We start from the raw sequence: 12212 nt of genomic DNA on the forward strand, positions 1-12212 counted from the left end.
TTTAGAATGCTCAGGTGTAATATTGTAATGAAGTGCTGTAATATTTTTATAATGTAATAACAAATATATTTTTTGAGAAAGTAAAGCTTGCTGTTATATTTATTTATATTTATTTTTATTTTGTATTCAAGCCAAATTGAAAAAGAAACAAGCGTTAGGACCTCATAAGTTTTTTAATTCCTTCTTTTCGGGCATGAAGGTTTATTTCCCTTTTAATTGTTTAATGACTGTTTATTTGTATCCTTTTCTGATGTTTTGTGTAATTGTTTTTCTTTTTTATTTAATATGTTCGAAATAAAGATTCCAATACAATTGTACCGTAAAGTGCTTTACATAATAAAATCAACATTTAATGTAGAAAAACTCACACACTCGTTGTTAAAAACACACATCTGCTCATTTTCACACACAATAAATCAAATTTCCTAGAGAAAGTAAATACTTCCATCCAATCTGCCTGGTCTCATGTTTTTGTCCTAGTAACTGATTTAATTATTACATTTATCTGTATTTTTAACTGTAACTGTAAAGATATCTTCTTCCCTAATGACTGGAGTCTGTAAAATGAAATTTAAACTGACATGTTTGCATCTTTATGCATCTTCAAGGACTTCTTTGTAAACACATCCTGCCCTGGAACGGATTCGGGGAAATGTCGACCTCTGCTGCTCCTGCAGCGCTGCTGCTGAACAGATCTGCATTTATATTTCCAAATAAGGAGCTTTTTGATTTTTAATAAATGAGTTCTGACTACAATCCTGTAAAAACAGGAAAAGAAAATATTGTATATATATATATTTATTTTTTATTTTAATTATATATACATAATATAAATGTATATATAATATATATATATGTATGTATATATGTATGAATACAAAGATTTTTTTAAGTTTATATATATATATATATATATATATATATATATATATATATATATATATATATATATATATATATATATATATATATATATATATATATATATATATAAATATATAAATATATAAATATAAAACTCCAAACTCCAAACACTGCATTTCTACGTAGTAATGAACGTGTGCGCGCTCCCGCGAGGGAACCATCTTCATCAGCTTCTTTTCTCTCGGTTACACCGGAAGCTGCGGGGACGTGCACAGGCGGTGCGTGTCCGCGCTGATGCCTGATTTAAAACATTAAAAACAGCCGAGATTTAAAATCTCAGTTTATTTAGAAACACATGAAAAACGGGATTTGCACCTGAAACCAGCCGAACCTGAAACCAAGGTCCGGTTCTGGAGAGAAACCAGCACCATGAACGAGGAGGATCATCTGGAGGGGAGTGAGGGTGAGAGTCTGGACCAGAACCAGAACCAGGACCAGGACCAGGTCCGAGTCCAGAACCACGGAGTCCAGAACCACGGAGACCAGAACCAGGTCCAGGTCCAGCCGGAGGACGGTACCGACCAGAACCCCGGTGACGGTGAGTTTAGTCGAACACTGGTCGACGTTACACTGCGGTTAACCGTTATTATTATTAATTATTATCAGCCTGTTGGAGCTGAATGATCAAACCAGAGAAGATGAATCGATCTGCTGGATCGATTCGATTCAGACCAGATCGGATCAAATCCTGATAATCAATGTAAAAATCATGTAAAAATCTCTGTTAACAACAATCAATTCAGAATACTACTTAAACAGCATCTATCCAAGTAATGGTTTCAGTATGTAATAGAGTTGTGTAATATGATTGTTTTGGTACATGAGATATAATGTTATTATTGGATAATAGTGTTATTACATAATAGGTGTATAAGAGTGAGTATGTATGTATGTATATGTATATATATCTCAATAAACAATAATTCTGAATCTTAAGAATCGGAATCAAATCAATTTTTGATATTTGAATCGATCCCCAGCCCTGGTTTGGACTCTGCCTTTCAGGGAGCATCATGATCGAATTCATATAGATGTACCCTCATCATTTATACCACATGATAGAATAATCAACATTGTAGACAAACATATGAGTAAATAGTAACAAAACAAAGGAATGTTTCATATGTTTGCCCCCTGACCTCTACATCCAGAATAATAACAGTCCAAAGTGCACTTGTAAAGTGCACTTTAAATTGCATCTATATTCTTAGCTGTTTAATTTGCTGCTATTGTCTTGCACATTGCACTTTTAAATGGATTTGTATTCTTTTTTCTGTTTTCTCCCTTTTTTTAGGGGGTCATTTTCTGGTTATTTTGCTGTTGTATTGATCCACTGCTGTCCCTAGGTGGAGACTTTGTTAATGTGTATTGTTGATTGTCTTATGTTGTATTGTTGTGGCCATGGTGGCAATGAAGTTTCCCCTTTGGGGATTATTAAATTTGAATCCTATCCAATCCTAAGAAACTCCTCTGAGTCTAGTCATTAGCTCATCCACTAAAGCTGTAACAAAATTAAAAAGTCTTATCTTCAATCTGCTTTTGAGAAAAATGAATACGCTTTAGGAATTTTCTTAGATTTATCAAAAGCTTTTGACACAGTTAATTATGGAATTTTATTATCAAAAATGTATTGTTATAGTTTTAAAAATAAGGTTTTGCAATGGGGTGAAAACTATTTGCACAACAGAGAGCAATATGTCATTTTTAATGATACATTTTCACAGCGGGATGTTCTAAAATGTGGAGTTCCACAAGGGTCCATTTTGGGTCCATTGTTTTTGATATGCAGCAATGATTTACCTAAAGCATCGTTTGTCTTTTTGTCTTGATTGTATTATGTAAAGCACTTTGGATCACCTGTAGGTCGATGTAAGTATATAAATAAAGTACATTTACATTTACATTTTACGTCTAGTATTTTGTCACTCATTTTATTTGCTGATGACACCAATCTTCTTGTTACTGACACAAATTCAGGGCTAGTTCACTATGCTCTATGAGATTAATATTGAAATACAATTTCAAGAATAAAGTCGGAATGTTGTGAATAAAGTCGAAATTTCAAGAATAAAGTTGAAATACATTTGACTTTTTTCTAGAAATTTCAACTTTTTTCTCGAAATGTCGAGAATAATGTTGAAATACAATTTCGAGAAAAAAGTCGAAATGTCGAGATTAATGTTGAAATATAATTTCAAGAATAAAGTTGAAATTTCGAGAACAAAGTTGAAATACATTTCAACTTTTTTCTCAAAGTGCATAATGAAAAAAAAATCTTCCTCCTCTAAAATATTATTTTTATTTTTCTCCTGCCTGGCACTTATACTATTCCGTAGTTGAGGAAACCATGGAAAGACTAAAAACATCTAACTCCAAGCGTGATCAAATGAATGGATGAATAACTAAACATTGAAAATCGGTGACCAGTTGATACGTCGCCGAGTCCTGACCCCTTTAGCTCCTGATGCTAACCCGGCTAACCCTTTGGACTCAGAAGGCTCCCTTTCATATAGATGTACCCTCATCATTTATTCCAAATGATAGAATCATTGGCATTGTACACAAACACATGAGTAAATAGTAACAAACCAAGGGAAAGTTTCATATTTTTCGCCCCCTCACCTCTACATGCAGAATAATAAGAGTCCAACTAAAGAAACTCTTCTGAGGCTGAATACACTTTAGGAATTTTCTTAGATTTATCAAAAGCTTTTGACACAGTTAATTATGGAATTTTATTATCAAAAATGTCTTGCTAGGGTTTTAAAAATAAGGTTTTGCAATGGGTTGAAAACTATTTGTACAACAGAGAGCAATATGTCATTTTTAATGATAAATTGTCACAGCGGGATGTTCTAAAATGTGGAGTTCCACAAGGGTCCATTTTGGGTCCATTGTTGTCTTTGATATGCAGCAATGATTTACCTAAAGCATGTTGTATTTTGTCACTCATCGTATTTGCTGATGATGCCAATCTTCTTGTTACTGACACTAACCCTGACTCACTCATCCAATGTGCTCTGGTTTCAGTTAAACAAACTATCACTCAAGGTTACAAAGTCTACTTTCATCATCTTTAAAATAAAAATAAGAATTAAATCTGCAAGCAGCGATGAACGGGCCCTTACGCATGCAATTTTCACCAATAAAGGTCAAGGACTCAAAACTAAGTCCGATGAAACAACCCATGACTCTCTATGTCAAACCATCCAAAAGTTACTGCAGAAAGTAGGAACTATCAACTATGGACCAACCAGATGAAGGGGGGCAAGCTTCTTGGCGTCTAGCGTCGCCACGGTAACGCTTTTGACTGAGAAAAGTAATGCGCGTCGTCGCAGGATGGAGACGCACATTTTGATGTATAACACACCTGGGTGCACGTTACGGTTCGGGCGAAGAAGCGGCTGAAGAAATGGCATAAATTGCGCCAAAATGACACTGTTAATTCAAAATGGCCGACTTCCTGTTCGGTTTCGGCCATGGCGCCAAGAGACTTTTCTTTAAGTTGCGACATGATACAGGTGTGTACCGATTTTGGTGCATGTACGTCAAACCGTATTGTGGGGCTTGAGGCACAAAGTTTTCTAGGGGGCGCTGTTGAGCCGTTAGGCCACGCCCATTAATGCAAACCGGTGTTTATCAGCAAAATTTGGTGACTTTTGGGGCACGTTTAGGGGGAAAAAAGGCCCTCATTACGTCAGAAAAATAAAACAAGAATGAGGAAAAAAAAAATTCCTACAGATACAATAGAGCCTTCGCACTGTCAGTGCTTGGGTCCTAATTATAAATCAGAAAATGCAAAAATTTATATTAAGGTTTTACTTTCTAATGTTTCATCAGTAAAGTTTTTAGGTGTCAATATTTATGAGAAACTTTGTTTCAAGAATCATTGCGAATTTGTGTGCAAGAAGCCCGTTCTGGTTCCTGGAACTCCTGAACCTGCCGAACCTCCATCCCGGTCCGTAACATCCGTGTGTTTTCTTCCACAGACGTCCAGCAGGTGGTGGTGATCAAAGAAGAGGTTCCTCAGGGATGGATCTCTGGTCCGGATCAGCAGGAACCAGAATCCCTCAACATCAAGGAGGAAGTGGAGGAAGTCTGGACCGGCCAGGAGGAACCGGAGCTCGGTGGAACTCCTGCTGTGAAGAGCGAGGACGACGAGGAGAAACCTCAGTTCCATCCAGAAATGGGGGGTTCCCAGAACCGTATCCTAGGCAACCAGCCCAAACCAGAACCCGTTCCCAGTCAACCGAACCCCGATCCGGCCTCGGACTCCTCGGAGACGGAGGTTAGCGACGAGGACGAGTGGCAGGAGCCGGGTTTTGGTAGCACGGCCCCTGAGTCGGAGGGTTCTAGCGCCGCTAGGAAGATCTTCCACTGCTGGGAATGTGACAAGCAGTATTTCTACAAGCAGTCACTCCATCGACACATGAAGTGTCACGTCACCACGGCGACGGCTAACTTTAGCGAGCAGGAGGAGTCGCCCGCGAGGGTCGAAACCGAAGAGAAAACCTTTATTTGTGACGTTTGTGGACAGAGATTCAACCAGAAGACGAATCTCCGGACCCACAAACGGGTTCACACCGGGGAGAAACCGTTCGGCTGCGACGAGTGCGGGAAACGGTTCAACCAGCAGGGGAACCTGCAGAGCCACAAGAGAGTTCACACGGGCGAGAAGCCGTTCGTCTGCGACGCCTGCGGCGACAGGTTCGATTTGAAGATTTTATTTCGAACATGCATAATACGGAAGTGAATTAACGAGATAATTATCTCAGAATTCCGAGAAAAGTTTTAATTAAAACAGAGAAGATTTTTTTTTTTCATTAAAAACTTTCTCGGAATTCTGAGATAATTAATTTGTTAATTCAGAAAAACGGAGCAGATTTTTTTTAATTAAAACTTTTCTTGGAATTCTGAGATAATTATCTTGTTAATTCAGAAAAACAGCAGATTTTTTTTTTCTATTAAAACTTTTCTCGGAATTCTGAGATAATTGTCTCGTTAATTCAGCAAAACAGAGAAGATTTTTTTTTTAATTAAAACTTTTCTCAGAATTCTGAGATAATTAACTCGTTAATTCAGAAAAACAGAGCAGATTTTTTTTAATTAAAACTTTTCTTGGAATTCTGAGATAATTATCTCATTAATTCAGAAAAACAGCAGATTTTTTTTAATTAAAACTTTTCTTGGAATTCTGAGATAATTAACTTGTTAATTCAGAAAAACAGTGCAGATTTTTTTTTTATTAAAACCTTTCTCAGAATTCTGAGATAATTAACTCGTTAATTCAGAAAAAAAGAGCACATTTTTTTTGATAAAAAAAACAGAATACAAATATCTCTGTTTTTCTGAATTAACAAGTTAATTATCTCAGAATTCTGAGAAAAGTTTTAATGAAAGAAAATTTGCTCTGTTTTTCTGAATTGACGAGTTAATTATCACAGAATTTACGAGAATAGTTTTAATAAAAAAAAAATCTGCTGTTTTTTTTTTAATTAACAAGATAATTATCTCAGAATTCTGAGAAAAGTTTGAATGAAAAAAAATAATTCTGCCAGTTCAAACCAAACTTGACAGTTTGTTTGAACATGTTTGATGTGAGACTTCCAGCTAATTTTTTTCTTCACACCCAGGTTCCGGCATCACGGGAGCCTGCAGGCGCACCGGCGCCTGCACACCGGCGAGAAGCCGTTCGTCTGCGGCGTCTGCGGTAAGAAGTTCGGCCGGAAGGTTCACTTCGAGACGCACATGAGGGTCCACACGGGCGAGCGGCCGTTCGGCTGCGGCGTCTGCGGCAAAGAGTTCAGCCACAAGACGCATTTCAAGGAGCACGTCCGCGTTCACACGGGGGAGAAACCGTTCACCTGCGACGCCTGCGGGAAACGGTTCCGGCTGCAGTGCAACCTGAAGCGGCACATGAGGGTCCACACCGGGGAGAAACCCTTCGGTTGCGACGAGTCCGGTTGCGGCAAGACGTTCAGCTGCAAGTCGCACCTGAAGAGGCACGCCAAGGTGCACACCGGGGAGCGGCCGTTCGGCTGCGACACCTGCGGCGAGAGGTTCACGGAGCCGAGCATCCTGAAGAGTCACATCCGCGTCCACACGGGGGAGAAGCCGTTCAGGTGCGACGCCTGCGGGAAGACCTTCAGTCAGCAGTGCACGCTGAAGAGACACCGGGTCGTCCACACGGGGGAGAAGCCGTTCTGCTGCGCTCTCTGCGGCGTCCGGTTCACCCAGCAGGGGAATCTGAAGAGCCACATGAGGATCCACAGATGACGGACGATTGTAAACCAGATCTCATCTTTAAAACATTCATTTGAGTTGGACGGAGTCGCCGTTAGCGGACGTAGTCGTCCCCGAGCTGCCGGCCAGGAGCTTGGAGTTAGAGAACGGTTCTGGTGACGCTTTCAGCTCACCTGATTCAAATGAACGGGTCGTCTTTGGGTCGGATGTGTTGAAACAGGGAAACCTCTAAAACATGCAGGACAGCGGCGCACCTGTGGCGTAACAGATGTCTGGTTGGTGCGAGAGAAAACGGGCCGGTAGTCCGCGGTTACGTTGGTGCGAGGGTAAAGCTTGATTTATGGTTCTGCGTTAAACCAACGCAGAACCTTCGCCATTTAGTCAGGGGGCAAACCCTGAGATTGATAACTATCTCACGCTTCTGGGTAAAGTTTGACAACCTTATTTTTTTGTTAGAAGGAACCTCTAGGAGGAATAATAGGGGGTTGTCATCTTGGATTGTTTTGCTGATGACCATTCATGCATATGGTCACAATAATGGTCAAAATGTACAGTTTATGCAAAATCTTCAATGTTCAAGATTTTATATTTAGGGAAATGGATAAAACATCAATTGAAAAACATTTTTTTTAATTGTATTGCTATATTTTGTCCAATATTGGTTAAAAAATATGACTTTTTTTATTGGCGTTTTTAACACACACATAATAACCATCTTTTCTTTTTTTTTTTTGCAGTGAAACACATTTTCTATGAAATCCTGTGTCAAAAACTTCTATAAAAAAGTGATATTTTGTATCCAATATTGGCTAAAATATTACAATATGATTCATAAAGGCTTTTTTAGTATTGTTTTATCTATTTCCTTAGATATACAATGTTTTAATCTGGACAATTATGCATACAAATTGTACACGTTGACCAAAACTGACCATATGCCTGAATTGAGAACTTGAATATTCTAGCGCCTCTAGTGGTCACCAGCTAAACAATTCAAGATGACAACACCCCTAAAATTCCTTCTATAGATTTGTTCTAACAAAAAAAATAAGTTGTCAAACTTTACCCAGACATGTGAGCAAAAGTCTTAACGGAGGCTTTTTATAAAGTTGTCCCTTTTTTGGGAGGTAACGTCAGGCTACGGCGTAGGTTACAGAGAGACTCCCGCGTAGCCGCGTACCATACGGTGTAGGTTTAACGCAGAACCAGAATTCAGCCTTAAGCCGGGACGGTAGTCCACGGTTACATTTGGCGGTCGGTGCGAGAGACAACAAGGCAGTAGTCCATGATTACGTTGGGCGAATTGATGCGAGAGACAACGGGACTGATCTGCGTGAAGTTGGCCCACCACCCCAAAACTCAGTGAAAACTATTCTCAATCGTTACTGCTGGTTTGTGCAGAAATACATTTCGTTTGTGCTGCTTTAGTGTTTAAGATATCACATTATAAGGTCATTCTAAGTTCACGCAGCCCCCCGACTTTGTCCAAAATTAACCAAAATGGTCTTGTTTGTTTGTGCTGCATTAGTACTGATTATATCACTTAGATCCATATTTTTGAATGTGCCACTATTGAAATGAGGACATTTCATTTACAAAAAGGGAAGAATGTAACATGAGATCTATTTTTGTTTTAGCTGAACAGAATTTCAAGGAGTTTCGCTACTGTGCTTTGGTTTTTACGGTGGCCGAGACCCGCCATTGCTGAAAATAAAAGTAACGCTGCAAACAGAAACAAACGCCGCTGCAAATAAGAGAAACGCTGCAAATATAAATAAATGCCGCTGCAAATAAAAAAAAACAACGCAAATAAAAAAGCCACAATGGAAGTGAATTACCGGGGACTATTTTTGCTGATGCACCGGTGTTTTTTACGTGAGAGGAGAAAAAGAAGACGAAGAGGACGTAAGTGAAAAGGAAGAAATAAGAAGAGCGAGGAATAAGAAGAACAACGAACGAGAAAATAAGTGAAAAGGTTAGTGTTTAACGTCGCTACGTGTAATTTTTAATGTGTTAGGCCATAAAAACACAACATAAAAACACCGGTGCATCGGCAAAAATAGTCCCCGGTAATTCACTTCCGTTGTGGCTTTTTTATTTGCTTCGTTTTTTTATTTTATTTGCAGCGGGGTTTATTTATATTTTCAGCGTTTCTTTTATTTTCAGCAATGGCGGGTCTCGGCCACTGTAGTTTTTTGATATACAGTATACCGTAATTTTTAGAAAACTTAAATACTCACTTATGACACAAAGTCTCAAAACTGAAAAAAACACCCAAAGCAGGAACGTCACACTTTGTCCTCACGAAAACGACGCTCACTCCACCGCAAAGTCATCGTGTCATAATTAACCCGTTATATCTTCAAAACTAAAGCAGCACAAATGATTTTTTTTCTTTGCACAAACCAGCACTAACGCAGCACAAACGATTGAGAATATTTTCACAGAGTTTTGCGTGGGGTGGAGGGCAGATTCACGCAGGTCTGGGACAGTTAGTCCACGGTTACGTCGGTGCAAGAGATGGCCGGAACAACCCTGTAAGAAATCACTGACACGATAAAATACAAATTATAGAAGCTGATGTCCAGAGGTGTTTAATAATCCAGGTGCCATAAAGTAAAAATCCAGTCCAGCATTGTTCCAACCGGTCACTAAACCAGCTCCTCTGCAGGGAGATGGTCGTTAGTGTTTTAAATGTACAGGCTGATCCAGAAACATGGCAGCGTTTTTACTTTATGCACCTGGATTATACACCTCTGGAATGTGCTTTAATGTGTTTTTTTTTTTACAAAAATCAAAAATAGTTTTGAATCAATCTTAAATTAAGACCAATTTTGCAACTGGGTCAGTCTCAAAGCACCACTAGTCAAATAGTTTTCTTTACATGAAGCTGATATTTGCTCATTAAAACATATTCCTGTGGATCAGCCAGTACATTTAGGACAGGTGTTTTCACTAACGACCATCTCCCTGCAGAGGAGCTGCTTTAGTGATGTTGGAACAACTGCTGGACTGGATTTTTACTTTAAAGCACCTGGATTATTATTCACCTCTGCTGATTTCTTGCATTTCAGTTTTATTTATTCCGTTTAGATCCGGTTCACAACCAAAGTGCCACTTTCTAAAACCAGCAGCAGCTCTGAGTTGAACATTAAGAACTAAAGCCGAGTCGTCCGGTTCCATGAAACCGGCTGCAGATGTGACTGTTCTCCTCGGCACCACCAGGGGGCGGTGTTGGTTTATACACCAGCAGATACCGGATCTGAGGGGATGAATGAACCGCTGTGGGATGACAGTACGTGACCTCTGACCCCCCATTACCCCATGACCCCCCGTGACCCCTGGACTTTATAAGGGGGCAGTTTTGGCACTTAAGCCAGATTTTTATTCAATGAAATTCAGTATTTGATTAAAATGTGGTCATCTATACATATATATATGTTTTTTTTTATTGTTGTTTTTTTTATATTTGTGGAAGTTTCATGCACGTCTCAAGAGCATAATTTACAAGAAAACTTTTTTAAATAAATTATTTGCATCTTAGAATCATTTTTAATGTGAAATCAATAAAGATGTTTGAGTTTCCACTGATGTTTTCTGTTTCCATCGACACTCTTTTGGTCGTCATGGAGACGGGCCGTCCCAGAAAGGCCCGGTAACCACGGCAACCTGCCGTTAGCGGAAAAATGTTAAATATTTACATTTCATCAACAATCTGGAACGGAGTTTGAAGGAAACTAAACTTTGGTTTCAGCCGTGAATAAAAGACCGAGAGGAGAAACTGATGTTAGAGACGGATAAAAGATTAAAAGAATAAAGAATAAAAGAAGAGATGCTACAGTAAAAACAGTAAATCTTTGTCAGATATAATTTTTGTAAAAAAACGACGTCCAGAATGATGTTGTGCGGTTGTAAAACTTGAGTTTATGACGTGTGTAGAATTATCTTAGTTAACCAGAACTAACAGGGAAAGAATAATAAAGAAGAAGAAGAAGCTAAAAAAAACTAAAATCAACAACGTAAAATAACTGAAGGAAAAAGGTGCCTTGTTTTTTATGTGTATATATATATATATATATATATATATATATATAGGTTTTTTATAGTTTTTTATATTTGTGAAAGTTTCATGCACGTGTTTTTTAAATTATCGGCATCTTAGAATCATTTTTAATGTGAAATCAATAAAGATGTTTGAGTTTCATGTTTGTGGGTTTAGTTTTGAAATGAATTCATTATTTTTTTATTCTAACTATAAATAAAAGAATTGAGGATTTTTGTTCTGTGGTTTTGTTGGATTCTTTTTCAGACATTTGTAAGTCAAAACCTCAAAAACTAAACTAAAACTACAGTTTTTTCAGAAGTAAAACGACTGACGCACTTGTTAAATCAAGTTAAACTAAACTGAAACAAAATGAAAAACAAAACCGTTCCGGTGTGACTTACATAATCCATCTTTTCAAAGACACTCATTGTTGCAATTTTATGTTTTAAAGGTAATTCTTTCCATCTTAAAAATATAAATTTTTAATAAAACGTTTTTGTTCCGGAAGGCTTTCCCTGGTCTTTTAAAGATGTTTTTATTATTTTTATGCTTTTTTACTTCTGGTCTTTTATGTGTCTTGATGTTATTCCCTTTGTTTATGTTAGCACTTTGAGATTATTTCATGAAAAATGCTTTACAATCAAATTTATTATTATTATTATAAATGATGTCTATCCTCATCCACTGTAGGTTTTTCTAGTTTTAACCACTTCCTCGTAATATTCATTAATTCTTAATAATATTTACATTTATTATTTAGTGATTATTATCGTTCTTTTTATTTTATTGATTTATTGTTCTGCTGTTTTATTTATTTATACATTCTTTTTGTGCTTATGTTCGAAATAAAAGATATTAATCAATAAAAAAAACAAAATGGCGATAGTAACTCTGGTACAAGAGTAAACATGTCAAACATAAATCAAGTGAAGAATAAAACATGACAGTTTGAGCTCGTTATGATGAATAATCGGTTCTGGTTCTGGAGCAGCAGCTGATT

General features: G+C 37.7%; 1 protein-coding gene across 1 annotated transcript; it reads left to right on the forward strand.

The window, feature by feature from the left end:
* The first annotated feature begins 1149 nt into the window (after window positions 1-1149).
* On the forward strand, window positions 1150-7493 carry LOC133419704 (gastrula zinc finger protein XlCGF57.1-like). The gene is made up of 3 exons (XM_061709078.1): window positions 1150-1462; window positions 4914-5631; window positions 6558-7493. The coding sequence occupies exons 1-3, from the start codon at window positions 1294-1296 to the stop codon at window positions 7198-7200; spliced, it is 1530 nt and encodes a 509-aa protein (XP_061565062.1). The 5' UTR covers window positions 1150-1293; the 3' UTR covers window positions 7201-7493.
* The last annotated feature ends 4719 nt before the right edge of the window (window positions 7494-12212 follow it).

This window comes from Cololabis saira, chromosome 19 (genome assembly GCF_033807715.1).
Source record: "Cololabis saira isolate AMF1-May2022 chromosome 19, fColSai1.1, whole genome shotgun sequence".
Taxonomy (NCBI): Eukaryota; Metazoa; Chordata; class Actinopteri; order Beloniformes; family Belonidae; genus Cololabis; species Cololabis saira.